The sequence below is a fragment of the Myotis nattereri genome (genome assembly GCF_964212035.1).
Source record: "Myotis nattereri genome assembly, chromosome: 5".
In the NCBI taxonomy this organism is placed as follows: Eukaryota; Metazoa; Chordata; class Mammalia; order Chiroptera; family Vespertilionidae; genus Myotis; species Myotis nattereri.
The window spans coordinates 29966240-29994160 of record NC_138080.1 but is presented as its reverse complement, the minus strand read 5'-3'; the positions used below and the strand labels follow the sequence as shown (position 1 = coordinate 29994160).

Below are 27921 nucleotides of genomic sequence, written 5' to 3'. Positions count from 1 at the left end.
CCAACTCTCCCATCCACACTCGTCTTGTATACTTGTTTCCTCTATCTCCTTTCGTTCATCCTCTCTATATGTCCAAACCATCTCAACACACCTTTCTCAATCCTCGACACTACATCTTCTTTCACTCCACCACGTTCCCTAAAATTAACTTAATAAACTTTACTTAAAGTCTTAAGTCAACTTTGCACTGTACGTGTGCGCCCGCACGCGGTATTTTGTGGAAGAGCCACACTCAAGGGGCCAAAGAGCCGCATGTGGCTCACGAGCCGCGGTTTGCCGACCACTGGACTAGGGCTGTTTTCAAGCTACAACTGAATTGAGTTGGTGCAACCAAGACTGGCCTGCAAAGCTGAAAATAGTTACTCTCCGGCCCTTTACGGAAATGCTTTGCCCTAGTGGAGGGGTGTGTTGCTTTATCACGGCTCTGTTCCATCCCTGGGTCAGGCCAGATGTCTGCCGAGTCGCATCTACACCAGGTGCTGGAATACATCAACAATGCAGATACTCCCTGCCCTGGGGGGGCTTGCAGAGCAGCTGCAGGGAACATGGAAAGGCCAGCAGGCTGTCAGCTCCGGCGGTACTTCCTACCCTGAAGCCAGGTCTACATCCAGAGCTCCTGGGCAGTGTACCGACGGGGAAGGAGGGCTGTGTCTGACATGCTGCTCCTCCTCTCTTCCAGGTTTGAAGAGGAAAGGCTCAAGGCCAGGAGAGAAAGGTCTGTGCAGAGTGGCCCTGTCCGGCGGGGTGGGGGCTGGCGCGGAGCTGGGCCTGCCTGTGGGGAGCAGCCGATGGCCTTGGCTCTGCAGGGACCAATGTCACACTAGAGGCCCTGCACTTCTCGCGAGAACTTGGAGTCGGACCCGAGTTCAAATCCTGATTTCCCTACTGAGTCACAGAACGACATTAGGCAAATATAAAGTTCACAGTGGCCTTGGGGGTTACAGTGGAAAGTCAGGAGCAGTGTAGCCACTTGCAAAGCAGTGGGCTCATGGTAATCATGATGAGAGATATCAAGGTCTCCCTTTACAGAGGAAACACGAGCCCCACACTCACCGCAACAGGCCCAGACGTGCCCACTTAATGCCTTACTGGCTCGTTTCTCATGAATAAGATCCAGTATGTCACAGACCTTCCAGACGGTTCTGGTCCCGCCCAATTATAGAGCCCTTAGCCCAGTGGTTCTCAACCTGTGGGTCGCGACCCCTTTGGCAGTTGAACGACCCTTACACAGGGGTCGCCTAAGACCATCCTGCATATCAGATATTTACATGACGATTCATAACAGTAGCAACATTACAGTTATGAAGTAGCAACGAAAATAATTTTATGGTTGGGTCCCAACATGAGGAGCTGTATTTAAAGGGCCAGAAGGTTGAGAACCACTGCCTTAGCCCATCGCTTGGATACTTTCACATCCCTTGCCCCTCAAAAGCCAGGCAGGCCCAGGATACGAATGGCATCTTACAGCCCAGGTATGTGAGGCTCAGAGAGGGCAAGGTACCTGCTCATGGCCACACAGCAAGTCTGTCCGAGAGTTGGGGCTTTCAACAGGTGGAAAGCGTGTATCATTGCCTGGCTCTGGGCTAGAATCCAGGGACACAGAGGCGACTAAGAGCGATTCCTGGTCCAGAAGTTTCTTTAAATGGCAAAAGAGAGGGACACCTCACCCAGTGGGGAGAGCGGGTCCTGGCGACAGGGCCGGGTGCTGTGGGCAGATGAGACACAGCGTCATTTGATAATGACAGAGGGCAGTATGTAGGCGGCGAGGCCGGAGGGCGGGCGGGGCTCACCATCCCTTGCCATTCGGGAATTTTTCCTCACTCCTCTCCTAGCTCTTCTCTCCTTCCTTCCTTCCTCCCTCCCTTTCTTCATTCATCCTGTCATTTTTTTAAAAAAGTTTTACTTGTAGTAAAAACTCACATAATGTAAAATTCACCATTTTAACCATTTCTAACCAGTGCCGCCCAGTGGCACTGAGTACATTCACACTGTTGTGCAAACATAACCACCATCCAGCTCCCACACTTCATCTTCCCCAACTGAAACTCTGTCCCATTAAACACCAACCTCTCCCCCAGCGCCTGGCCCCCATCAGCTGCCTTGTCTCCGTGGACCTGACTCCTCTGGGGACCTCACACAGGGGAGTCGTACTGCTGCCCACAGTGGCTGCACCACTTACCTTCCCACCAGCAGGGCCCAGAGTTCCAGTTCACATCCTTGTCATAACTTGTTACTTTGTTTTTCTGAGAGTAGGCATCTCAATGGGCATGAAGTGGAAATACCTCTTTCCTTTTTCTTTTTCTTTCCTCCTCCCTCCCGCCCTCCCTTCCTCTCTCCCTCCTTTTCTCTCTCTCTCTCTCTCTCTCTCTCTCTCTCTCTCTCTCTCTCTCCCTGTTGTGCTCCTCCTGCCTGCCAAGCTTTAGCCACGAACAGGAATACAGACCGAACACAAGCAGGACTCCCACCTTCTGGCACCATAGCACAGGGGGGCCAGCATCCATGGGACACATGCCTCTCGGGGAAACGCTGAGATAAATGCTCAGAAGGAATGGTTCAGGGTCTTTCCCCCGCCCCTGTCCCCGCTTCCTCACAGCTGCCTCGTCTTCATTAGCCCCTGGGTGACCACTTCTCACCACCCCCCCGGGCCCCGCATTTCCTGGGGGCAGCAAAAACCTCCCTGTTCAAACTGCTCTCAGGCCACAGTGGGCCCGGGTCAGAGAGGCCGGTGGGAGCCGAGATCCCCCTACCCCCACAGCGCCTCGTCATCCCTGCCACTTCTCTGTGTCCCCAGCGCAAGGCCGCAGCCGGAGCTGGTCCTGCCCAGGTCGGAAGAGAAGCCGGAGGCAGCGCCTGCGGAGCACAGGTAAGGACGCAGGTGAGAGCTGATACCCACCGGGCTGCGGGGCCCGCAGAACGTCCGGTAAAAGTGGTCACGGCGTTACCGTGTTTTCATGATCCCGATGCGACCAGGATGATGAAACGCAAACTCGGGTATGAACCAGCCAGCGTGATGCTTACCCCCTCCCCCCGCCCCGTAGATGCTCCATGTAGGGGTCACTCTTCCCTCCACCCTGAGCTGTCCCTTCTGGGGCCACTATTGAAATTGAAACAAATTCACAGTAAATAAAATTTAGAAGTTCGCTCCTCGGTCTTGCTTGCCACGTTTCCGGGCTCAGGGCTCCTGTGCTGGACAACATGGAAACAGAACATGTTACTTGTTGGCTTAAGGTCTAGGGACAGGGTGCCTCCGGCCCTTCCCTTCTCCTGGGTTTTCCTCACTCGTTTATTTTTAATGGAGGTGGAACTCACATAACATCCAATGAACCATTTTATAAAGTACACCATGGAGCCCGGCCGGTGTAGCTCAGTGGTTGAGCGTCGACCTCTGAACCAGGAGGTCACGGTTCGATTCCCAGTCAGGGCACATGCCCAGGGTTGTGGGCTCCATCCCCAGTAGGGGGCGTGCAGGAGGCAGCTGATCAGTGGTTCTCTCTCTCATTATAGATGTTTCTATCTCTCCCTCTCTCTCTTCCTCTCTGAAATCAATGAAAAGATATTTTAATAAAATAAAGTACACCATTTAGTGCATTCAGTGCCTCTCCTAGTTCCAGAACCTCCCCTTAGCCCAGGGGGAGACCCTTTAGCAGCTACTCCCATTCCCTCCCTCCCCCTTCTTGTTTTAAAATCCACCAAATAGCAATTGAGAGTCCTTTAGCCCCTCGCCCTGGGACAGGTAGACAAATGTCCTGGGCCCGGCCCCTCCCTCGCCTCTGGAAGTCCTTCCGACGTTTCCTGTCTCTGTCAGGTCTGCCTCCTGCTTGTGACCCTTGTGAAACCCTCCTTCTCTTGCCCTTGAGCTCCCCAGGGGCAGCGGGTCTACCTTGGGACCATTCCCTCCTCTTCCCTGTACTCAGCACAAGCCAAGCATAGGGACCACGGGCAGCAGATGCCACCGAGAGACCCAAGTTTTGCTCTCAGAGGAAGGTCCCAGTTAGGTGACCTTTGTGCAAGTCCCTGTGGCTGTGTTTGGCCCCTCCAGGCCTGGTGGGTCCCGAGCAACATCAGTGGCTTTGTTTTGTATTAGTGAAGGCCTCAGCCCGTCTCCTCCTGACTGCCTGCCCCGGCTCATTTGTCACGCAGCAGACACACACTGACACTTGCTTCATACCAGATGAAGCTGAAGCTGGGCCAGCCCTCATGGGGCTCACAGACAAAGGCCCAGGCTCCCCAACAAAGGCAGATCACGCTAAGACTCCTTCCCTCTTCCGTAGGTCTGCTCCAGTCACAGGAGATCAGGAGACAAGGTGGGTAGGAAGCAGGGTGATCTTGGAGCCTTTTTTTTGAAATGTTCTAAGTGAAGCCCACCCCAGCCAAAGGGTGCACCGTCTGCCCACAGCCTGTCTCGGTGTCTCTGCTGGGTTCTGGATGCCAGGAAAAGCCTTCTCGGGTGTTGGGGGTCCTGAAGACCCCCCTCGAGTTCAGTGGTTTGCGAGAACAACTCAGAACTCAGCAAAGCTGCTCTGCTCATGGTGACAGCTTATTGCAGTGGAAGGATGGAGTCAGGTGGAAACCAGCACCAGGACAGCCCTTAATTCTCCCAGTAAAAATGTGGGCGACACACACAGCGTCACCAACCAGGGACACTCACTTGAGCCTTGGTGTCCAGGGTGTTGACTGGGCCCAGTCACGTATACACGGCTGACTGCCCTTCCTCTCCAGCCCCTCCAGAGGTCAAGCTGACCCCTTCCCCCCTAAATCCCATTGTGAGCATAGACTCTCTGACATGAGCCAAGGTCCCAGGTAAACAAAGTCACTCTTACTGGGCAGGACAGTCCCAGGACTCAGAGGTAGCCTCCCAGGAGCCAGGCAAGAGCCACACTTTTCCTTGGAATGTGCGGGGTTAATCCTTGATCACACATTCTCCTACATGTCACTTGGCCTGGACACTTGCCCTAATACTGCCCAGGTGACACAAGAAGCCCCAAGCTAAGAAATAAACACCAAAAGCCATCTTAGACCAGCACTGCTGTGGGGATGCTAAGTGAATGCACGTTCTCAATGCATTTTTGAAAAGACCATCTCATTCCACGCCTTCTGGAGATGAGTTCACATCCACAGACATAAAATACACAAGGAAATCATCCACCATGAGAATAAGTCGGCAGATAAAATAATCAACAGAATTAGACCCCCTCCCGGGTATCCTCAGGTAGAAATGATTAAAGACATCAAAGAAGGAATTATACAGAGTGACAGATAGATGAATGGACAGACAGATGGATGGTTGGGTAGATGGGTATGTGGACAGGCGGATGAGTGGGTAGATGGAAGAATGGGTGGGTGGGTGGGTGGGTGGGTGGGGTAGGTGGGTGGAGGGATGGATGGATGGATGGATAAATGGATGGATGGATGGGTGGATGGGTGGATGGATGGAGGATAAATGGATGGATGGATGGATGGATGGACGGACAGATGGATGGGGGACAGGCTTGTGGGGTAGATGGGTTGAAGTTTCCCTCCAGTCTGATTAGAGGCATCAGCTCTGAGGTCTGTTCTGCGGGGCACCAAGAGAGCGGTCCCCTTCAGAACCACACCTGGAAGGTGGGTAGCAGATGGTAGGCCTTGAAGGGCAGGTGCCACTCTTGATGCTGAGGGTGCACCAAAGCCAGATTAGACCATTCTTTTGGATTCCAAGTGCACGAGCCAGTATTTTCCACTTTCTTTAAAAATAATAATAGGGAGCATTTGAGATTGTGCTTCCCAGCATCTGTCATCAATTTGGCTCAAATAAATCCTTATAAAAATTCAAGTAAAATAAAAATAATAGCGTGGCCTGTGTGTTTCCCTCTCCAGCATGTCCTGAGGTGATGAGAGAACAGAGAACACGAAAGAAAATACCAGATGCCAAGAAACCTCTGTCCGATGTCCTCTGGCCCTGGATCTCATCCCACCTCATCCTGAATCCCAGTCTTTGGAGGGTGCCTGTCTCCTCCACCCACCTCTGAAACCCGGCATCCTTTTTAGCTGCTTGAACACGTTTTTGTAATGATGCAGTAGACGTGCATTCGGGAAAAGAATCCGGTTCTCAGCCCTCCACCCTCCAGACTCATGAGCTCACAGCCAAGAAGAGAGAGAAGCGCAGGGCATGGCCCATGTGTCCTCTGGCCTCCGAGTCCCAGCCCGCTCCACAAAGTCCTGCTTTAAGACCCTTCTCTTGCTGGACACTGGCCCAGGTTGGAGCCATAGATGCCCGCCCCACCCCCTCCACCCCCGGCTCCCTGGCCAGACCTGGAATTCGTTCTTGTGCCTTTCCTCCCAGAATGGCTCCCACAATCCTGGGCGTCTGGCCAGGAAGCTCAGCCCCCCAACAGAGCTGTGTCCTGGGCACCTTCAACCTCATGGCTTTTCATTTGAATGCCCCCCTTTTTCTCTGATGACATCGACGTGGGAGCATTGGAGCCCACAGCACAAGTGAGAGCTGCCACTGGTCATCCTTGTCCTCCACCCTCTCAATCTAGAACTTTCTCAAGCCCCTTTAATGCAAATACTATGCCACAGGGCCATCGATCAATACCTCCAAAGGGAATGAGCTGCCCCCACCTCTCCAGTCCCCCAACACAGACTTGGGATGTGCCCCTTGAACCTCCACCAAGAGCAGAGGCTGAGAAGCCGACTCTGAATAGGCTCATCCTGGAAACACAGACCAAGAAAAAGGAAGAAAGAGGGTATGGGTGTTCGTTTGTTTCCAAGGTCACCTGGGGCTATAAGTTCCAGTGGACTGGATGCTACAGCCACCTGCATGCAAAGGAGACAGACTTTTCTATTATGGTCCAAACACCAGTCAGGTGGCCTCTAGAGGTAGTGAGTTCCCCGTCTCGGGGGGTATTTAAGAAAAGGCTGGACTATGCTTGCAGAAAATGGTCCTCGGTGCCCCCTCCAACCCTAAGAGTCTCCATTTCTATGAATCTGAGCAAACGTTGAGCAGGCACACACCCCGGGCCCCTCTTTCTGGCTCTGAAACTGGCTCCTTAGCTGGTTGTCGTCGAGGTTCAGTTGAACCACCTCAATTTCCAAATATGAGGTTCTTGGCCTCAGTAGAAATGTCTGATGCTTCTCGACCTGGCATGGCAGGGGCTGCGTTTAGAGCTCTCCCAACAAGAGGGAGCTAGTGGCATTGAGCACTAAGGAAAGGGATGCCCAGCGCTTTGCCGCATCAAGGAATTGTCCCAACGCCAGCCGCTCCTGCCTTGAAAAATGCCAGGTTTCTGAGCTGCTTTGGGCCTGCATATTCTGGGACCCAGCATTGCCCTCAAGAGGCCAGGACATTTGGGCGCCCGGTGGGGTTTTGTAACTTGTAGTTCTGCTCTTTCCCAAATGTCAAATAAAGAACAGGGACCTTGTTCTGGGCCCAGGTGCCTCACCTGGAGCCTGAGGCAGCAGAGGTTGGTGGATGGGCCTCCCTAGACTGCCCTCCGCAAGGCCCCTCTATCCCAGGCCCTAAACCCCAGGTTCAGGTGGCCAGCCTTGCTCATCTGAGACCGACATGGTCCTGAAAGGCCCAAACTCCCACCCCAGTGAATGCAGTAACTCCTGGAAGGCCGGTGCCTTCCTGCAAGGAAAAAAAATAAAAGAGCCAGGGATAGGAAGCAATTCATTCTACCCAATCCCAGGATTAGTAAATGCCTGCAGACGGACAAAGGTGCTGACCCCGTTCAGCCCTCAAGGACCCTGCAGGCTAAAGGTCCTGGCCACACGCAAAATTCCAACAGGTTCACCGTGGTCTGCCACCGCCCCTCCGGACCGCCAGCACCACAGACAACCATTGGGCAAGCCGAACCAAGGACCCCAACTCAGCCTCAGCAGTCCTTCCCGAACAAAGAGAGACCCCTGAGGAGGCCCTCGCCAGGCCAGCCGCCTGTCACAGGTGTGAGACGTTCTGTGCAAACAGGGCCACTGTGTCCAGCCAGGCTGCTACCCCCACCCTCTGAAACTGGCTTTGGGGAAGATTTGTATCTGTGGGGCAGTTTGGGCTCAAATGCAAAGGACCTGGATCCCTTGTCATAAAGGAACAATGAATGGACTTTCCTCTTGTGACACGTGGGGGCACCCTAAGTCCTGCCCCAAAGTCAAAGTTCACACGCCCATCCTTCCCATGGCGAGTCTTGCGGTTTTTAAAGACAAAAAACAATTCATTATGATTACTGTTGTGATGTGAGAACATCATTTCCATAAACTTGGGGGGATTTTTATGTGAAATAAACTAAACTGAGAACAGAAGTTTCTAGTTTTGCCTGTTTCCAAGGGCTGTGGTCCTTGCCAGTCTTAGGTGAGTTTCAGAGGAGAAAATGTCAACAGCTCCGTGCCTTGGGTGACCTTGCATGACCTTGAGCCATCATCTGTCCTGTGTGGCTTCCATCTGTCATCTGTAGAGCGGGGGCCTGATGACTTTTCCCAATGCCCCTTCTGACTCTGCTTCTCTGTGATTCAAGTTCATTTCCTGCCCCTAATCCTTTCTGGAATCAAACCCAGTCAGCAGTTCATAGTAATAATAATATATTAATTACTATATATGCATGTATAACTATACATTCTATTAATTACTATAGCATTATTATAAATGTACTATTATTATACTGAATGGGAAAACTATTTCCTCTCTACGACTCAACACCAGCCCTGACACCAGATGGGGGGGCTTTTTCCCACACCGAGCGATTCTCCAGTTCTGGGCAGACACCAGTTGAATGTCCTGTAATTTAACTGAATTCTGGCACTGCCCGGAGTTAGTGCAGACCCCACAGAAGCCGGTCAAAGTAGCGGGTGCCCAGGTCACCCACACTCCTGTCCCACTTGGCTACAAATCTGGGTTCCCATACATCCCCCCACTTGAGGTTGGACAAGTTGCTATAGCAGTTCACAGAACTCAGGAAACCCGTTGACTTGCTAGGTTAGCAGCTTTTATAAGGACTAGAGCTCGGGAACAGCCGGATGGAAGAGATGCATAGAGCAAGGTGGGGAAGGGGCTGCCTCTCCTGGCACTACCTCCCGGCAGGTGGATGTGCTCCCCCGCCCGGAAGCGCTCCGAGCCCCTTCATTTAGGGTTTTTGTGGCAGCTTCGTCACACAGGTGTGATTGATTAGATTGCTGGCCTTTGGTGATTGACTCGGTCCCCAGCCCCTCTCCCCTGAAAACTCCATCCTCTACCGAATGCTGGCTCCCCTGGCCACCAGCCCCCATCCTGCGGTTCCAGGGCCTTTCCCAGTCCACACCCTCAGCATAAACTCAGGGGAGGTTGCAAGGACTTGTTACAAATAGCAAAAGGCACCTCTTTCATCTGTATCATTCTGGAGCTGTTTCAGGAATCAAAGAGGAAAGTCCAAATAGTATAACAAAAGATACGCCCTCTTCTCACTTAGCAAATTACAAGGGTCTCAGGAACTGTGTGCTGGGACTAAGGCCAAATCTCTACTTAATATAAATCACAATAATAATAATAATAAAATAATAATAACAGCCTGTGCCAAACTAGTATAGTCCTCATGTTACTGAGCAGAGAGATGGCATGGCCCACCCAGGTCACACAGGACAGGTGGGGGGCTAGAACCTTCAGTCCAGATGGACACCCCAGCGCCATCGTAAGCAGCTGCTTGAACTTGGGCGAGGGGTCCCTCAGCTTCCCGGGGTACAGAGCGGGAGCAGCAAGGTCATGCTCCACCCACCCGATCCCCGAGGCCAAGCCCAGTGACTCCTCCAGGCCTCACATGATCCCTGGATGAGCAGCCCTGGGATCACGCTGTGCGTTTCTGACCGGCCCGGGTCACCAGCACGGCTACCTTGGCACCCACCATTCTGGACCTTAAGCCCATCTTGGCACAGCCTCCTTGCACAGGGAAGTTCCCAGCGCAGGGGGGTTGGGTGGGGTGCTGGCACTGCTGCTGTAGCTGGTGATGGAGTGAGGGGGGCGGGGGTTCCTTTCCTCAGGGCCACCAGAGCCAGTGCTAATGTCAGGGTCAGGCCAGAGGACAGGCTGGCGGGATATTTTTAGGAAGGGAGGATGTGTGGCGCCTTATCTGCCACAAGGGGCGGGCGGTCTGGCTCGGAGGGGGGAAGAGGAGAGTAAAGAGAGCAGGAGGAGGGAAGAGGCAGCCGGGGTGACAGCCACCCGCACCCCCCTCCCGCCCAGCTGGCCCATGACTAATTTAGGCAAAAGGCAGCGTGGAGCTATTTCCATGCAGCGGGAACAGGTGCGGGGAGGGGGGGGCGGGGTGCTTGCTCCCACCCCGTGGGCCATGCTGCCAATTGGCCGCGTGTGGCCGCCCTCGTGGCGGCCTCTGGGCTGCCCGGGCCTATAAAGGTGCCAGGTTTTTCTCAATGAAGCCGGGACGCAGCGCCGTGCAGCGTTGGACCCAGCGGAGTGCCCGGGATTCAGCAGGCCGAGCGCGATCCCCGCCGCCCCTCCGCGTGGAAATGAAGTGCATCGTGGGCATCGGAGGGTGAGCGGCCTCGCGGGGGCAGAGGCGCAGAGGCGCGCGGGGAGGCCGCGGAATGAATGGCGGGCTGCCTGGGGTCCCAGGCCTGCGGCCCAAGGTCTGAGTGTGGGGAGGGGTCTGCGCGCTTGGAGGCTGGGCGCTCCCATCTGCCTGGGCGCGAGCCCAATTTTAAATTTTCAAACGGAAATTACTTTTCCCCGCTATACTCAGTGTAAAACCAAAAACCGGTGGGACTCAGAGAAGACTTTCTGAAGCCCAGACAGGCCCTTCTAACAGGCTGGGACCATCTTGGCGGGAAGGTGGGGGAGACACCCTACCTGGAGGCAGACAGTGGGCAGGTGGGGCAGCCCCCAGAATGGCATTCCGGTGTGACTTCTGTCAGCACCTGGCAGTCAGGGGCCGCGCTTCCCCGGGTATTTAAACTCTCCATTTTGCCGGGCTGGTGTGGGCTCAGTGGTTGAGCATCGACCTGTGAACCAGGAGGTCACAGTTCGATTCCGGGTCAGGGCACAACCCCGGGTTTCAGGCTCAATCCCCAGTGGGGGACATGCAGGAGGCAGCCGGTCAATGATTCTCTCTCATCATTGATGTTTCTAGCTCTCTCTCTCCCTCTCCCTTCCTCTCCGAAATCAATAAAAATATATATGAAAAAATAAAATAAAAAATAAAATCTCCATTTTATTACCAATGATCAGGCCTTCTAAGATGATGCTAGGGAAGCATTTCGCCTAATCAGGGGCTTAGGGACAGAAAGTCCTTCCCGGGGAGTTGCCCTGGCCCCTTCCCTCACTTGGTTTAGACTTTTTTAAAATTAAATTTTAGAGAGAGGAAGGGGGCAGAGAGAGAGAGATTTGTTGTTCCGCTTATTTATACATTGATTGGTTGGTTGTTCTATGTGTCCTGATGGGGTGTGCGTCGGGGAGTGGGGAGGGGGGGGCGGCGGTGATTGAACCCATAACCTTGGTGTATGGAGACTATGCTCTAACCAGGTGAGCTACCGGCCAGGGCCCTCCCCGACTTGCTCTGCTATCGCCCAGTTGACATTCCTAATACATTTGAAGGAGGGCCCCTACATTCCATTTTGTTCCAGGCCCTGCAAATTCTGTAGCCACCGTGAGTGCAAGGCATGTCTTTTAGTAAGGACCCAAACGCATGTCAGCGATGTTCTAAGCTGCTCCCCCTTAGTATCCGAGGGTCCCCATTCCTGTCAGCCCTTTTAATCGGCTGCAGCTCTCCCCTGGCCCACACCTGGCTTTCTGCCTCTGATTCCTAAAGTAAAGACTATAAGGTCAGCCCTGACCGGTTTGGCTCAGTGGATAGAGCGTCAGCCTGCAGACTCAAGGGTCCCAGGTTTGATTCCGGTCAAGGGCATGTACCTTGGTTGCGGGCACATCCCCAGTTGGGAGTGTGCAGGAGGCAGCTGATCGATGTTTCTAACTCTCTATCCCTCTCCCTTTCTCTCTGTAAAAAATCAATAAAATGTATTTTTTTTTAAATAAAAAAAAAAAAACCATAAGGTCAGAGGGACACTGATTTCCAGAAAGGCCTTGCAGTGACCCTTCTATGTCCTTTGTCAGCTCCAGGAGACCAGAGTCTCGCTCTCTCTGCCACAGGGTGACCCCTCCCCCGTCCTGGTCTTCCTGGCACCAAGGGTCCCCAGGATTCGGGACTTTCAGGGCTAAAAACAGAGACATCCTTGGCTGTGGGGCACGGTTACGATGTTTTGGCCAGGTTCAAGCCTCGGACTAATGAAAGGACAGGGTCCTCTCATTGCCACGTGCAAGTCCCAGCTGGAGGCCAGGGCCCCCCCAGCACAATCATAGCCAACGGTGTGTTGTAAGCTTGAACCTATGGTCCAAACACGTAGCCCCACGTGCCTTGTGATAGAGTTCAGGTGCATGTAGTTGAGTGAGGATGAAACTCACGAGAATGCTGTAAACAACGTGATCACGCCCCTGCTTTGCCTCGTGACATCAGCTATAAAATAAAGACACGGCTTGTGGGCGCTGGCGCTGTCTCCTCATCCGGGGGTATTCTCTTGTCTGTCTTTCCCTTAATCCTTTCACCCCCCCCCCCCCCCACTCAGTTTACCTTTGGCCGAAACACTTGGCAAAGCAGGGCAAGTTGGTCACCTGCTTTTACAATTGCTTTCTTTTCTTTCTTTTCTTTTTTTTCTTTTCTTTTCTTTTCTTGTTTTGTCTTTTCTTGGTTACAGCCAGTTCATAAAGTTGAGTGCCTCTTTTAGTTTTGCAGTGAACTACTGGTTTTTCTATTGCAAATATTTTTTTCTCCACCAGTTTGCACTTGTTTTAACATTCTGAGCCCCACCCCCACCCCCACCCCCCAAAAAAAGCCCTACTAGGGCTCAGTCATGCTTGGATCTCAGTTTCCTCTCTGGCTCCACCTCCTGGGTTTGCAAAGACGCTGAAGTGAGTTCTGTGCTCAGGATGGTCCTGTGCCCACCAAGACTGTGTTGGCTATTTCTTTTCATACTTTCCGCTCCTTTTCGCTGCTTAAAAGGCCTCCTGGGTTCTAGGCAAATAAGAATATCCTCTTGGCTCTACGGTTTTACAGTTCTGTGTTTATATTGGAGTTTGATTGGGGGGTGGGGCTCAGACCCCTCCAGGCAGCCTCACCCTTACAATGTCTCCACAGCATGACCAACGGCGGCAAGACCACACTGACCAACAGCCTGCTCAAGGTGCTGCCCAACTGCTGTGTGATCCACCAGGATGACTTTTTCAAGGTGGCCACCCTCACCTGGGGTCAGGAGGAGTCAGCCCAGGCTACCCTGTCCTCTGCTGCCCACTGTGGGCTGGGCACAGACCCCTCCCCAGTCAGGAGAGCAAGGGATGGGTGTTCTCACTTACTGAGCAGCTACTGTGCACCTGGCACGTTAGACTGGCATTCGACTGATGGAGACACTGCAGTTCCCACAGGGGGTGTGCCACCAGACCAGTGCCACGGTGGCCTTCCAGGCCCTTTCTCCCTCTGCACCTCCACTTTCCCATCTGCAAAATGGGCTGAGCCCACCTCCACACTTTCTGGAGGGTGAGGGGTGATGAGGTGATGGATATAAAGTCTCCTCCCTCCTGGTCCCAAGAGTCATGAGGTGGGGGAGGGGAGTGTCCCAGTGCCAGCCTGAACCCCACCCGGCACCTCAGAGCCTGTAAGCGTCAACTGCAGAGGGTCAGGGCAGGCAGCCCCGCCAGGCCCTGGGCCCCTCACTGTGGGCTGTCCAGGAGCCGAGGGGCCCACCAAGATCCAGTCAGCCCAGGGTGGTGGTGAGGCGGGAAGGCGGGCACTGAGCCCGGGGTTCGGGCTCCTCTGTTTCAGCCCCAAGACCAAATCGCCGTTGGGGAGGACGGCTTCAAGCAGTGGGATGGTAAGGATGGCCGGCGGCCCCGCGCCCCTTGCCTGCCCTGTCCCCCCTTCCCCGACTCTGCCAACGCCGCTCTCCCTGCCCCCAGTTCTGGAGTCCCTGGACATGGAGGCCATGCTGAGCACCGTGCAGGCCTGGATGAGCAACCCCCGGAAGTTCGCCCGCGCCCACGGGGTCAGCGTCCAGCCGGACGCCTTGGACACGCACATCCTCATCCTGGAGGGCTTCCTGCTGTACAGCTACAAGTGAGTGGCGGCAGGTTCCCGCCCGGACACTCTGGGCCCTCCCAGGGGTGGGGCTCAGCTCAGAGGGCCGGGGCAAAACCCCCACTTCTGGGGGAAACTGAGTCCTCCCTCTTGAGCTCAGCCCTCTCAGGCCGAGCAGGGGGTTGGGCTGGACCCCTGGCCTCACTGTGGGGCCCCGGCCAAGACATAGCACCTCTGTTGGCCCATCCAAATCGGGGGTTGCTGTGGGGCGTTCCTGGGCCTAGCAGGAGACTGGCCGATGCTGGTCCCCTCCCTGACCCCTACACGAGCAGCCCAGACCCCAACGCGCCCCAGCCCTCATCACCCAGAAAAGTCCCCAGAGGCCGAGGCTGGGGGGTGTGTGCCTCTGGCCCCATGAAGGAAGCCCATAGCGCTGACCGTGCCCTCCACCCCTGCCAGGCCCCTGGTGGACTTATACAGCCGACGGTACTTCCTGACCGTCCCCTACGAAGAGTGCAAGTGGAGGAGGAGGTGAGCCGGGGGCCCCGTCTGGATTCCCCGGTGGGACCAGGAAACGACCAATGCCCACTGGACACAGGCCACCCTGAAACCACTTTGGCGGCCAGCAGGCACTTAGCTGCCCATGGTGTGTTCCAAAAGCCCCAGCCAGGGACCTGGAGGCATGGCCCACCTCGGCACTGCCCTAGGCATCTCCCAGGCTCAGGGGGTGGAAAATGGCAGAAGCCGGAGCACCCAGACCCCAGCCATGGCCCCTGACTCAGTGGTACTCTCCCTGAACAAGTTCACATCCCCCAGGCTCTGCCCATGGTACCGTCCTGGGCAACATGGGCATCACTCATTCTTGCCAGTCTCTCTCCCCAGTACTCGAAGCTACGAGGTCCCCGATCCCCCCGGCCTCTTTGATGGCCACGTGTGGCCCATGTACCAGAAGTACAAGCAAGAGATGGAGGCCAACGGCGTGGAAGTAGGTAAGGCCCTGAGTAGGGTGAGTGAGGCCTGGCCCCGGGGCACCCTGAGCCCAGCCCCGTCCCATGGGGACCAGTTGGGAAACCTGGAAGTTCCTCCTCAAGTCTCACTGCCAGTCCCTCTTGCTTTGGACCCCGGAGGCTATTCTAGTCCAGCAGCCTGACTGCAGGTCGGCTTCCTCCTGACCCAGTCTGCCCGGCTCCCTGTGCGCCGGCCGCCTCCTCCTGGCAGCAACCTGGTGGCCCAGCAGTTGCGGCCCTGACCGCGGCCTTTCTGATTTCAGTGTACCTGGATGGCATGAAGTCCCGTGAGGAGCTCTTCCACCAGGTCCGGGAGGACATCCAGAACTCGCTCCTGAACCACTCCTAGTGGCTGGGGGATGGGGGGCCCGACCCCGGACTGGAGAGACACACATACAATTCCGGCCACAGTACGGCCAGGCTGGCGGCGTCCCAGCAAGATACCGCACGACCATTTTCCTTGGTGGATGTCTGTACATATGAGAGTGGAGGCCCCACTCACAGCCCAGCATCTCAGGGCCCTGGGATCCGCCCTGAGATGCCTCTGTAACCTCACAGCAGCTTAAGTATTAAACCTGATCCTATTTTTTGTAACTGTTGGAGTTCAGCCTGTTGTATTTGAGGTGCCAAAGAGAACCCTCCTGTCCCTTCTCCTTGCTTCATTGGTGGCCTCTGGGGGTGGGGGGCGCGGGCACTGAGAGCTCTGGATGGTTAGCGCCATCTGTTGGACCCATACCAACATGGCCCCAGGGACTGCTCGGGGTTACTTGCGGCTTCAGTTTCCCCAGAGGGGAAATTTCCTACCAGCTTTCTTTTTTAAAAAAAATTACTTCTTTTTTTCGGGGGGTCCTAGCCGGTTTGGCTCATTGGATAGAGCATCGGCCTGCTGATTGAAGGGTCCCAGGTTTGATTCTGGTGGTTGCAGGCTCGATCCCCAGTGGGGAGTGTTCAGGAAGCAACCAATCAATGATTCTCTCATCATTGATGTTTCTGTCTCTCTCTCCCTCTCCGTTCCTCTCTGAAATCAATAAAAATATACTTTTTTTTTAAAAGACCCCGAATAGCTGCAGCAATCTTGAGAAAGAAAAACAAAGTTGGAGGAATCACAATACCAGATTTCAAGTTACACTACAAAGCCACCGTCATCAAAACAGCCTGGTAGCGGCACAAGAACAGGCAAGAACAGAGAGCCCAGAAATCGACCCAAGCCATGATCCTCAATTCATATTTGACAAAGGAGGCAAGAGCCTACAATGGAGTCAAGACAGTCTCTTCCATAAATGGTGCTGGGAAAATTGGACAGATCCATGCAAAACAATGAAACTAGGCCACCAGCTTACACCATACACAAGAATCAACTCAAAATGGATAGAAGACTTAAATGTAAGTCGTGCAACTATAAAAATCCTAGAAGAAACCATAGGCAGCAAAATCTCAGACTTCTCTCGTTGTAATATGTTTACAGACACATCTCCTAGGGCAAAGGAAACTAAGGAGAAAATAAACAAATGGGACGACATCAAAACAAAAAGGGAGCCCGCTGCGTGGGAGAACATATCTGGCAATGATACATCTGGTAAAGAGTTAATATTTAAAATATACAAGGAACGCATACAACCTAACAAAAGGAAAACAAACCATCTAATTAGAAAATGGGCAAAGAGGGACCGTGCAGGAGGCAGCCGATCAATGATTCTCTCTCATCATTGATGCTTCTATCTCTCTCTCCCTCTCCCTTTCTCTCTGAAATCAATAAAACATATATATTTTTTAAAAAGCTGTGGCACGCCGAAACCGGTTTGGCTCAGTGGATAGAGCGTCGGCCTGCGGACTGAAAGGTCCCAGGTTCGATTCCGGTCAAGGGCATGTACCTGGGTTGCGGGCACATCCCCAGTGGGTGATGTGCAGGAGGCAGCTGATCGATGTTTCTCTCCCATCGATGTTTCTAACTCTCTATCTCTCTCCCTTCCTCTCTGTAAAAAATCAATAAAACATATATTTTTTAAAAAGCTGTGGCACATTTATACCATGGAATACTCTGCAGCAGTAAAAAAGAATCTCTTACCCTTGAGACAGCATGGAGGGACCTGGAGGGTATCGTGCGAAGTGAAATAAGCCAGTCAGAGAAAGACAAGCATCACATGATCTCACTCAGATGTGAAACCTAAGTAACAAAATAAACCGATGAACGGAGTGGATCCAGAGACACGGAAGCATGGAATAGAGTGCGGAATCTCAGAGGGAAGGCGGGGGAGGGTGGGTGGGTGGGAAGTAATCAACCAACTACCTTGTATGCATATATGCATGGCTCATGGCCACAGACAATGGGACGGTGAGGGCCTGGGGCAGGGAGCAGGGGCGGGCTGGAGGGGGTTAATGAAGGGAAAAGGGGACCTATGTAATACTTTCAACAATAAAGAATTATTTTTTTTTTAAATGTGACTGTATCTGGAAGTGATCAAATGATGATTAAGTTAAAATGGGGTCCTGAGCCCCAGATGGTTTGGCTCAGTGGATAAAGCATCGGCCTGCAGACTGAAGGGCCCTGGGTTCAATTCTGGTCAAGGGCACATGCCCAGGTTTCAGGCTCAATCCCCAGTGAGGGGCATGCAGGAGGCAGCCGGTCAGTGATTCTTTCTCATCATTGTTGTTTCTATCTCTCTCTCCCTCTTCCTTCCTCTCTGAAATCAATAAAAATAAATAAATAGGTTGAGTGTCAACCCATGAGCCAAGGGGCCCCCTGTTCAATCCCTAGTCAGGGCACATGCCCAGGTTGAGGGCTTGATTCCCAGTAGGGGTGTGCGGGAGGTAGCCAATAGATATCTCTCTCTTATCAATGTTTCTATCTCTCTATCCCTCTCCCTTCCTTCCTCTCTAAAATCAATAAAAATGGCCCTAGCCGGTAATGCTCAGTGGATAGAGCATCAGCCTGTGGACCAAAGGGTCCCGGGTTCGATTCGGTCAAGGGCACATGCCCGGGTTTCAGGCTTGGTCCCCAGTAGGGGGCATGCAGGAGGCAGCCAATCAATGATTCTCTCTCATCATTGATGTTTCTATCTCTCTCTCCCTCTCCCTTTCTCTTTGAAATCAATAAAAATATATTTAAAAAATAAATAAAATCAAGCCAAAACCGGTTTGGCTCAGTGGATAGAGCATCGGCCTGCGGACTGAGGGGTCCCAGGTTCGATTCCGGTCAAGGGCATGTACCTGGGTTGCGGGCACATCCCCAGTAGGAGATGTGCAGGAGGCGGCTGATCGATGTTTCTCTCTCATCGATGTTTCTAACTCTATCTCTCTCCGTAAAAAATAAAATATATATTTTAAAAATAAAATAAATAAATAAAATCAATAAAAATGTATTTTTAAAAAGGAGAAGAAATTTGGACACATAGAGGGATGTAGTAGAGCTCGGGAAGTATGTCTCAGCGCTGCGGCTGATGCAATGGTGTGAGCACACTCCACCATGACATGCTTCCTTGGCACACCAGGAAGTAGCAATGCCCGCCTGAACTAACTCCTAGAGCCACATGCATAGTACCCCAGCCTTTCAGCCATTGGTCGCCTATAGCAACGTGTCTCCCTCTGATTGGTCCCTCATGCTATATATACCCCTGTAGTTCCTCAATAAAACGGATCTGCGTCAATGAACCTGGTCCCCGGAGTCGTGCATGCAGACGCCCTAGCGCGTTGGGGCTCCGTCGTCCTCACCCCCGAGGGACTCCCTGCTTCAGAGGGACACCGTGGCACATGCGCACACTGAGGACAGAGAGAAGATGCCCATCTGCAAGGCAGGGAGGCCTAAGAACGAACCAGCCAGGCAAATCCACAGACAGAACATGGATTCGCGGTTGCCAGGGGCTGGAGGAGTGGGGATGGGGGGCTGACTGGTAATGAGGATGGGACTTATTTTGGGGGGAGGATAAAGTATTCTAAAATTTATTGTATTCTAAAGTGGATGGTTGCACAGCCCTGTGAAGATGTAAAAAAATATATATATAGTGTACACAACACATTAAACAGGTAAGTTGTATGGTATGTTAACTCTATCTCAATAAAAGCTGTCTAAAAGTCCTTTAGAACTTACTTTTAAAAATCCAATGTGACTTTTACTTAATTCAGCAGCATTTTCAATATGTGTGATTTTAATAAGAAATATATCAATGCCCATTTGCTCATTAACAGCACATCATTATCATGCTAATCAATTGGGTATATGTTTTAATAGGACACTAAATGTTAATTCATTCAAACAAATGTTTATTGGAGCCGGCTGGCCTGGCTCAGTGGTTGAGCGTCAACCTATGAACCAGGAGGTCACTGTTCGATTCGAGGTCAGGGCACATGCCAGGGTTGCAGGCTCGATCCCCAGTAGGGGGCATGCAGGAGGCAGCTGATCCATGATCCTCTCTCATCATTGATGTTTCTGTCTATCCTTCCTTCCTCTCTGAAATCAATAAAAATATATATGTTTTTAAATGTTTATAGGATATGTAGTATATGGATTGACAAACTATGGCCCGTGGGCCAAATCCAGCCTACTGCATGTTTTTTTGTACAGCCCTTGAAATAAGAATGACTTTACATTTTTAAATAATTCGGGGGTGGGGGCATTATATTTTACTAGAGGCCCGATGCATGAAATTCGTGCAAGGGGCTTGGCCCTCGAAGCCCCTCGCAGCCCCGGCTTCATCCAGAAGGTCATCTGGATGATCGTTCTGCTATTTGGCCTAATTAGCATACTAGCTCTTGATTATATAGGATGACACATGCAAACAATATGAAATTCAAATGTCAGTGTCTATAAATAACTTTTTTTATTGATTTTTTACAGAGAGGAAAGGAGAGGGATAGAGAGTTAGAAACATTGATGAGAGAGAAACATCGATCAGCTGCCTCCTGCACACTCCCCACTGGGGATGTGTCCGCAACCAAGGTACATGCCCTTGACTGGAATCAAACCTGGGACCTTTCAGTCCCCAGGTCGACACTCTATCCACTGAGCCAAACCGGTTAGGCTATAAATAAAGTTTTATTGGCACAAAGCCACACCCATATGGCTGCTTTCAAAGTATGCAGAGCTGAGTAGCTGTGGCAGAGATCCTCTAGTCTGCAAGGCCGGAAATAATTACTTTCTGCCCCTTTGCAGAAAATGTCTGCTGACTGGGTGGTGCGTGCCAGGTCTGGAGTGGAGAGCCATGGAGAGAGGCAGCCTCAGGGACAGGCCGTGACCGAGGTCACCGTGTCCTGGAGAACAGGTGGGAGCTGGAGCAGGGGCAGGAGGAAGCACCTGGCGGGCCGGCCAAGGCTTGCCCCTTGCACAGGCACGGAGCAGATCTGCCTGTCACTGGGCCCAAAATAGTGTGGGACGAGACAGGACATGGGAGAGGTGGTTCTGGGGCAGCCAGGGCCCTGCCTGGCCACCCAGACAGCTCGGTCATTATGAGAACAGTAGCAATAGGGTGACCAACTCAAAAAGTCAGAAGACAAGTATTGGGGAGGATGTGGAGAAATTTGGAACCCTCATTCACTGCTGATGGGGATAAAAAATGGGGGTAGCTGCTATGGAAAAGAGTGTGGAGGTTTCTCAAAAAATGAAATATAGGATTACCATGCGACCCAACAATTCCACTTCTGGGTGGAATTAGAAGAATTAAAGATCTCAAACAGATATTTGCACACCCTCATCCATAACAGCATTATTCACAATAGCCAAGAGGTGGGAACACCCAATAGCCATCAACAGATGAATGGACAAACACAATGTGGTCCATCCAGATAATAAAACATTATTCAGCCTTAAAAAGAAAGAAAATTCTGTGAAAGTTAGAGGTTTATAAGAAAAATAAAAAGAAGTTATATAAATGACACACCAGGAGAAGGACGAAATAGGGAAACAGATAGTTAAACAGCAGTTTGCTGCCATCTAGAAAATCTAGATGCCAAGCAGTCCCCAGCCATCAAGTAAATCCTATCTTCCCTAAACCAGGGATACTTCTCCTCCCCAGCCAGAGGGTAAATAGCTTACGTCAGCGGTCGCCAACCTTTCGGACCTCAGGGACCACCAGTGGCCCAAGGACCACCAGTTGGTGACTGCTGGCTTAAATCACCCTACTCAGGGAGACAGACAGCAGAAATCCAATTAGTGTCATTTGTTAACCACACCCAAGGACAAATGAAGTTATACCAGCATAAAGCTGATGAATTGTATTGAGATCCTCCCCTAAGCGCCCAGTCTTTAAAACCCCTCAAAATGAAGGCTCAGCATACACTCTCCTGAATAATAAATCTAATTAAATGCATCCTATATAATAAAAAGCTAATATGCTAATTAGACTAGAAGGCGGAACTATCTTCCAGAACGGCCAGTGGGCAAGGGGTGGGGCCACAGGGCCGCAAGGCAGCTATGGCCCTGAGGGCTGAGGCAGCCGGGGGCTTGAGGGCCTACTCTTGCATGAATTTCGTGTATTGGGCCTCCAGTTTAAAGATAAAAAGTAAGCTAATGCAGCCCAGCTGGTGTGGCTCAGTGGTTGAGAATCAACCTATGAACCAGGAGGTCACGGGTCAATTCCCAGTCAGGGCACATGCCCGGGTTGTGAGCCCAATCCCTAGTGTGGGGCGTGCAGGGAGCAGCCGATCAGTGATTCTCTCTCATCGTTGATGTTTCTATCTCTCTCTCCCTCTCCCTTCCTCCCTGAAATAAATAAAAATATGTTTAATAAATAAAAATAAATTTAAAAAACAACCAGTCACAGCTGACATCAGGACCAGCTGCACTGAATTATGACCCCCTGCTCTGGTGCTGGCCAATCAATCAGCCTGGCCACAACCCTGAAAGGACACGCCTAGGAAACTGCTGAATATTAAGATCTTCCCCTGGGACCTCCCCTAAAATTTCCACCTTAAAACCCCTAGCACAGCGGACCCAGTGCGCTCTCCCTCCTGGGAGCACACCCGTGCTTTTCCCTTTTCCTTCCTCCCACCCTTCCCTCTCCCGCCCCAGGCACATTACCATTAGCTTCCTCACTCCCAAGCTCCAAGGGCCTTTCATTACCCCCATAACTTGTCTCCTAAGCCCATTTCTTCTGGGAATTACTTCTACCTCTGTGATGTACCAAGTAAGTGTTCTCTTACAAGAAGAAGAAGAAGGGCCCTAACCAGTTTGGCTCAGTGGATAGAGCGCAGCCTGCGGACTGAAGGGTCCCAGATTCGATTCCAGTCAAGGGCATGTACCTTGGTTGTGGGCACATCCCTGGTGGGGGGTGTGCAGGAGGCAGCTGATCGATGTTTCTCTCTCATCGATATTTCTAACTCTATCCCTCTCCCTTCCTCTCTGTAAAAAATCAATAAAATATATTTAAAGGGGAAAAAACGGTGGAGGAGAAGGAGGAGGAGAAGGAGAAAGGGAAGATTCTGACCTGCTACAATGTGGATGAACTTTGAACACACTATGTTCACTGAAATAAGCCAGACACAAAAGGACAAGTACTGTATGAGGACCGTGGTTCTCAACCTTCCTAATGCCGCGACCCTTTAATACAGTTCCTCATGGTGTGGTGACCCCCAACCATAAAATTATTTTCGTTGCTACTTCATAACTGTAATTTTGCTACTGTTATGAATCGTCATGTAAATATCTGATATGCAGGATGTATTTTCATTGTTACAAATGGAACATAATTAAAGCATAGTGATTTATCACAACAACAATATTTAATTATATATGTGTTTTCTGATGTTCTTAGGCGACCCCTGTGAAAGGGTTGTTCGACCCCCAAAGGGGTCGCGACCCACAGGTTGAGAACCGCTGCTGTAGGAGGTCCCTAGAGGAGTCAGATCCATAGAGACAGAAAGCAGGGGCTGGGGAAAGGGGAGTTAGTGTTTAATGTTGGGGAAGATGAGAAAATGGTGGAGATGGATGGTGGGGATGGTTGCTCAACACTGTGCATGTGCTGAATGATCCTGGACTGGACACTTAGAAACGGTTCAGATGGTAAATGTTATGTGGTTTGTATTTTGCCACAATTAAACAGAATGAGACCAGGGTCACCCTCTCATCCTAGTTTGCCCAGGACTTTCTCAGGTTTAGCACTGAAAGTTCCCTGTCCTGGGGAATTCCCGTCCCAGGCAAACTGGCACAGTTGGTCACCCTGCTCAGAGCCCGCCCTGAGCGGTCAGATTTCCTGTGACCTGTCTCTCTAGGACTCAGAGAGGGAAATCGACCTGCCCACGGTCACTCACTCAGCAAAGTCGAGATTTAAGCTCAAGTCTGTCCAACGCTGATCCCATGGCCTTCTGCAGCCGATGGCGCATGGCTAAGCCGCTCACCCTCGCCCCATCTGGCCTTCCATTTTCTCACCCACATCCCAAAAAGAGTTCTCTCCTTCCTCCCAGAACCGCCTGAGGGACCCAGGGAACCCAGCTCCAATGCTGGTGGCTCCGGCACAGTGACGACATCGCTAACCTGGACCTTTCCTGCAGCACCTGCCTTCCCCGGATAGAACTAGAGACAAACCCAATGCTCCCCATCTTGTTTCCACCAAGTACCCCCCAGGGTGTAACCTCAGTCAGGACTCCCCAGGCCCCAGGACGGGACCCTCCAAGACGAGGCAGCCAGAGCAGGAGTGGGCGGCTCCACAATCCCGCTGCCTCAGCCACGGCCTGGAGGGATGTCATGTGCCACCGCCAGGACTCAGTTCCCTCACCTACGCACTTAACATGCTGATCACTGCGGTGCCCTCCGCCCAGGCCGGCCCTGTGAGCATGGATGGGGGTGGGGCATTGGCACCTGCAGGTGATCAGAGGGCCTGGGGTCCTCTCCACCACTCTGTGCCACAGGTACAATTTATTACGGTTTGCAGAGGACAGGCCGAGGCCACACACAAAGGTGGAGACAGGGTTCCGGGCCCGCTGGTGTGCTGGGACCCCAGGCTGTGTCCGCTGTGGGTCCTTCAGAGGCCACTCCTCCTGCCCTCAGGAGACAAGGAAGCAGGGCCAGAGATGCCCACGTGGTTACTCTTGCATTCGCTCGTTTTCCTTACGAGTCTTGCTTATCGTATTGATTTATAACTAAATTCCTTGGCAGAGGAGATGTTATGGCAGCATTTGGTGTTGATGGGAAACCTGTTTCCTGATAAGCATTGGAAGGAAGCACCTAAGTACTCAAGTTACAGCGTCCGTGCACGTATCACGTAAAACCAGCCCCAGGAATGCCCAGCACTCAGCACCCGAGACCTTTAAGGCCAAGAACAACCTCAGCCCAGTGCTTCTCAACTCACAGTGACCCTGCTCCAGGGGACACTGAACACAGTGTGGGGACATCTGTGTTTGTCATGACTGGGGGTGCTCCTGGCATCACCAGGGGGAGGGTCAGGGATGCTGCTTCACACCCCACAGTGCCCAGGGCAGCCCCCCACAGAGAATGGCCCCGCCCCAGTGTCCAAGAGCAGAGGGGAGTCCAAGGCAGGGAACTGGCTCAACGCCCCCCCCTCACCGGGAGGTGCCCGGGGAGTGTGACTCACTATGCAGAGAAGGCCCCGGAAAGGGGCTGAGATCCCAGGACGGGGACAGACCCTGACACACACACCCACGTGCCTGTCGTCCCGTGGCTGACACCCTCTGGGCCAAGTCTTCTCCTTCCCTGAGGGACTTGCCAGCAGCCCCCCTTCCTTGGTCCTGCAGGGCCCTGGGGTGCCAGCGACCTCACCACATGGAAAGGTGCCTCTGCCTCAGGGTTGCTGGGCGGACGGGAACCTACTGGGCTCTTCACTGGAAACCGCCCCCCCCTCCCCCCCCCCGCCCGGCGGCTCCCTCAGTTACAAAGCCCCACCCCAGCCAACACAGACAGACAGACGGACAGGAGACCTTCCACTCAAAGTGCCCCAACTGGCAACCTCCAGCCCCAGGACGCTCACCCCACCAGCACTCTGTCCTGGGCCCTGCCCCAAATGTCCTAACAGCTGTGCAGGGAAAACACTGAAATCCACGGCACTGATGGAGGCAGAGGCCCCAGGAGGTGAGGGCCAGGCTGCAGCGCCCTATCCCCAACCGCCTTGTTCTCACTCGACTTCAGGACCCCTCCCCCACCCCCAGCATTTGCCACTCACATCAAGTATCACTCAGCCAGCCCTCTTAATCAGCAGTCACTCTGCTGGCACCCTCCTCCCCACATATGTCCCAACAGAGCCAGAGCAGTCACCTCCGAAGGCCATCCTTCCTGCCCACCCTTCTACCTGCCAGGGCCCTGAGGGGGTGTCCCTGGGGCCAACTGTGGGAGGGTCTGCCAGTGCCTGGGAGAGGAGTGGACAATGAGGACAGACAGGGGTGGCTGACGGCCTCAATCACCAAATGCCCTCCACCATCACCAGGAGCTCCCCAGATCCACCTAGCACATTCCGGTGGTCCGGGGGTACCCAAGAATGACCTACCGCCTCCCTGTTCCCTTGCAGTTTCTCTGGCATTCAAGGTCACCAAACAACCGAGTGTCTGGGGGGGAAGGAGGTGGGGGGGGGCAGCTCACAGAGCAGAAGCGTCTTGGGGGGTTCAGTAGATGCAAACAGTTCATTCTTTATGGGCCTGTAAAGGGACCTTCAAAATACAAAATCCCAGGAAGTGGGGAGACACCAGAATGTCTGGGGACCGGGGAGGGAGGGAGCCCCAACCTCAGTCCCTGCCGGCACTCCCCAAGGGGCGCCAACATTGTGGCCACATCCCCACAAGACACATGCATTCTGGAGTCACCTGTTCCAGGGCAGGAGGCTCCTGGCTCTGTCCCCTCTAGGACACAGAGAATAGGTGAGGAGGAGGCCCAGCCCCCCCCCCCTCCTCCTCTTCATCCTCCTCCCTGCCCTCTTCCCCACTGGGATGGGCCCCCAAACCGCCTGGGACAGGTAAGTGCCACCAGGGCTGTGTTTCAGACGTCCTTTGCATGGGGTGTGTCGTTTCACCACTGTCTGTGTCTCACGTTTCAGGCCACCGAGTGGGGTCGGGCAGAGGGATAGGGAGGACGGGGGAGATGGTTTTGGTACTTACTTTTCTTTTTCTCTCACAACAGAGAGGGGGTAAAGGTCTCAAGGGCTGAAGGAGCCGCTGGGGCTGGCAGACCCGGCTTTATAGGAGCCACCTCCCCATCCTGCCTCTGTGGTTATTAATAGCGACCACAGATTCTTGCTCAAATATGGTCAGAAGCATGACAGCTGCGAGCCTGGCTGGCACCTGCTGGTGGCCACTGGGCCTGGGGAAGATGGCACAGGACTGCCCTCTGACCTACGAGAGAGGGGCAGCACTCTGATGAACCCAGTGTGGTGTGGTAAGTCCTACAGCCTAGCCTCACCCCAAATCTAACAAGACTCATGCTTGGGGCACCCAGTCTGTGCTGGACCCTCTGCATCCTTTCCTTCCACTCTCCCCTTCACCCTAGGAGGCAAATAGAACCAGTCCCTGGGTGAAGGTAAGACTGGCACACAGAGGGATGGCGTCTATGGCAAGAGCAGGAGCCCAATCAGGCTGCGTTTGAACCCAGGACTGTCCGACTCATCTCGTAGGTAGTGTGGGGAAAAACACAAGCTGCGATGTAAGGCCTAAAATTAGGGCTCCACTGGTCCCCCCGACTGCACCTTCTGAGGAGGAGGTCTGCGTGCCCAGCGTCCTCCTGATCGAGGGACAGGGACAGGGCGCGGTGGCTGCTGATCCCCCAGCATCGGGTTTCAAGCCGGAGGGATCATTCGCATCAGTGATTGTGGCCAATGCGCCTGCCCCTACCGCCCTGTCTCTCTCTGTGCTTGATGGCCGTCTGGAGAACTTGACCTCCTCAGGAAAGCCAGCGTTGGTGTTCTCTGAGCGTGGTCCAGCACCGAGACTCTGACTGGACTGGCTGTACCGTCAACATTTATGCAGCACTTGGCGGTGATAAAACCCCTCTACGAATTCCCCCTTAATCCTCATGGCATCTCAGACAAGGAAAGGAGGAACTACTACCATTTTGCATCTAGGAACCAGGAGGCCAGGACAGGCTTACGTGCTGCCAGAGATCACGCTGCAACTTAGGGGGAGGGCCCGCTGTGGAAGTCGGGCCTCCCTCCCTCACCCCGCTGGGCATGATCTTTGCTTTGAGATAAACACCTTCCGAAGAGCTTCACACACACCGTAGCCAAATCCTAAGCCAACACAGGGGTAGACTCCTGACAGCTGGAGGGATGGAATTCAAGGATCCCACAGTTCCTGCCTCCAAACCACCTTAAGAAGCAGGCAATGTGCTCGCTCCAGCAGCACAGATACTAAATTGGAACGATACAGAGAAGTGTAGCATGGCTCCTGCGCAAGGATGACATGCAAATTCGTGAAGCGTTCCATATTTTAAAAAAGAAGCAGGTAATAAGGGCAAAACCAGACAACAGGGAGCCCTTACTCCACGGATTTGCTGGGTGGATCACTCTCCCAGAGCAGAAGGAAGATGATGGCCCAGTGCTAACATGTACCTCCAATCACAATCCTGGAAAGAAAAGGGAACAAAGCCACAGCAAAGAGACCAGGTGCTAAAAGACAGGAAACGAGCAGAAGTTGAATAGTTCAGTAAATTGGCAAGTGGTTGCGGTGTGCTTTTATCAGTGTACTAGAGGCCCAGTGCACGAATTCGTGCACCTTGAAAGTAACTGTGGGCCTCGAGGCTGTGGTGGGCACAGGGGCGGGTCTTGGCCGATTCTCCACGCCCCCACCCGGCCCCTCCCGCTGCAGCCCCCAGTCCTCTATCTGCTGGCAGCCCTGCTCCTGTTGCCTCTGCTCCCACCTGCTGATGGCACGGAGCAACTGGGGCTGCACCATCCTCTGAAAGCTCAAATGGG

The 27921-nt window shown here is 53.1% G+C and overlaps 2 protein-coding genes across 5 annotated transcripts in view; both read left to right on the top strand.

Moving 5' to 3' along the window:
• ATCAY (ATCAY kinesin light chain interacting caytaxin) overlaps window positions 1–8277 on the top strand; it is a 35221-nt gene extending 26944 nt beyond the window's left edge. Inside the window, exons 10-13 of one of the 3 annotated variants that reach the window (XM_081092232.1) lie at window positions 680–715; window positions 2792–2863; window positions 4272–4304; window positions 5854–8277. In XM_081092232.1, the coding sequence (XP_080948358.1) occupies window positions 680–715; window positions 2792–2863; window positions 4272–4304; window positions 5854–5863 (151 nt within the window). In that variant the 3' untranslated portion in view covers window positions 5864–8277. Of the gene's footprint in view, window positions 1–679; window positions 716–2755; window positions 2864–4271; window positions 4305–5853 lie in introns of all 3 variants that reach the window. The other 2 variants (XM_081092231.1, XM_081092233.1) reach the window with 2 other exon arrangements.
• Window positions 8278–10105: 1828 nt separating this feature from the next.
• Window positions 10106–16699, top strand: NMRK2 (nicotinamide riboside kinase 2). 2 transcript variants are annotated; one of them, XM_081093267.1, is made up of 7 exons: window positions 10106–10493; window positions 13146–13236; window positions 13827–13875; window positions 13961–14117; window positions 14538–14609; window positions 14961–15067; window positions 15349–16699. In XM_081093267.1, the coding sequence occupies exons 1-7, from the start codon at window positions 10372–10374 to the stop codon at window positions 15432–15434; spliced, it is 684 nt and encodes a 227-aa protein (XP_080949393.1). In that variant the 5' UTR covers window positions 10106–10371; the 3' UTR covers window positions 15435–16699. The 2 variants fall into 2 exon arrangements, with proteins under 2 accessions (XP_080949393.1, XP_080949394.1); XM_081093268.1 differs by having other exon boundaries at window positions 10386–10493; window positions 13146–13191.
• The last annotated feature ends 11222 nt before the right edge of the window (window positions 16700–27921 follow it).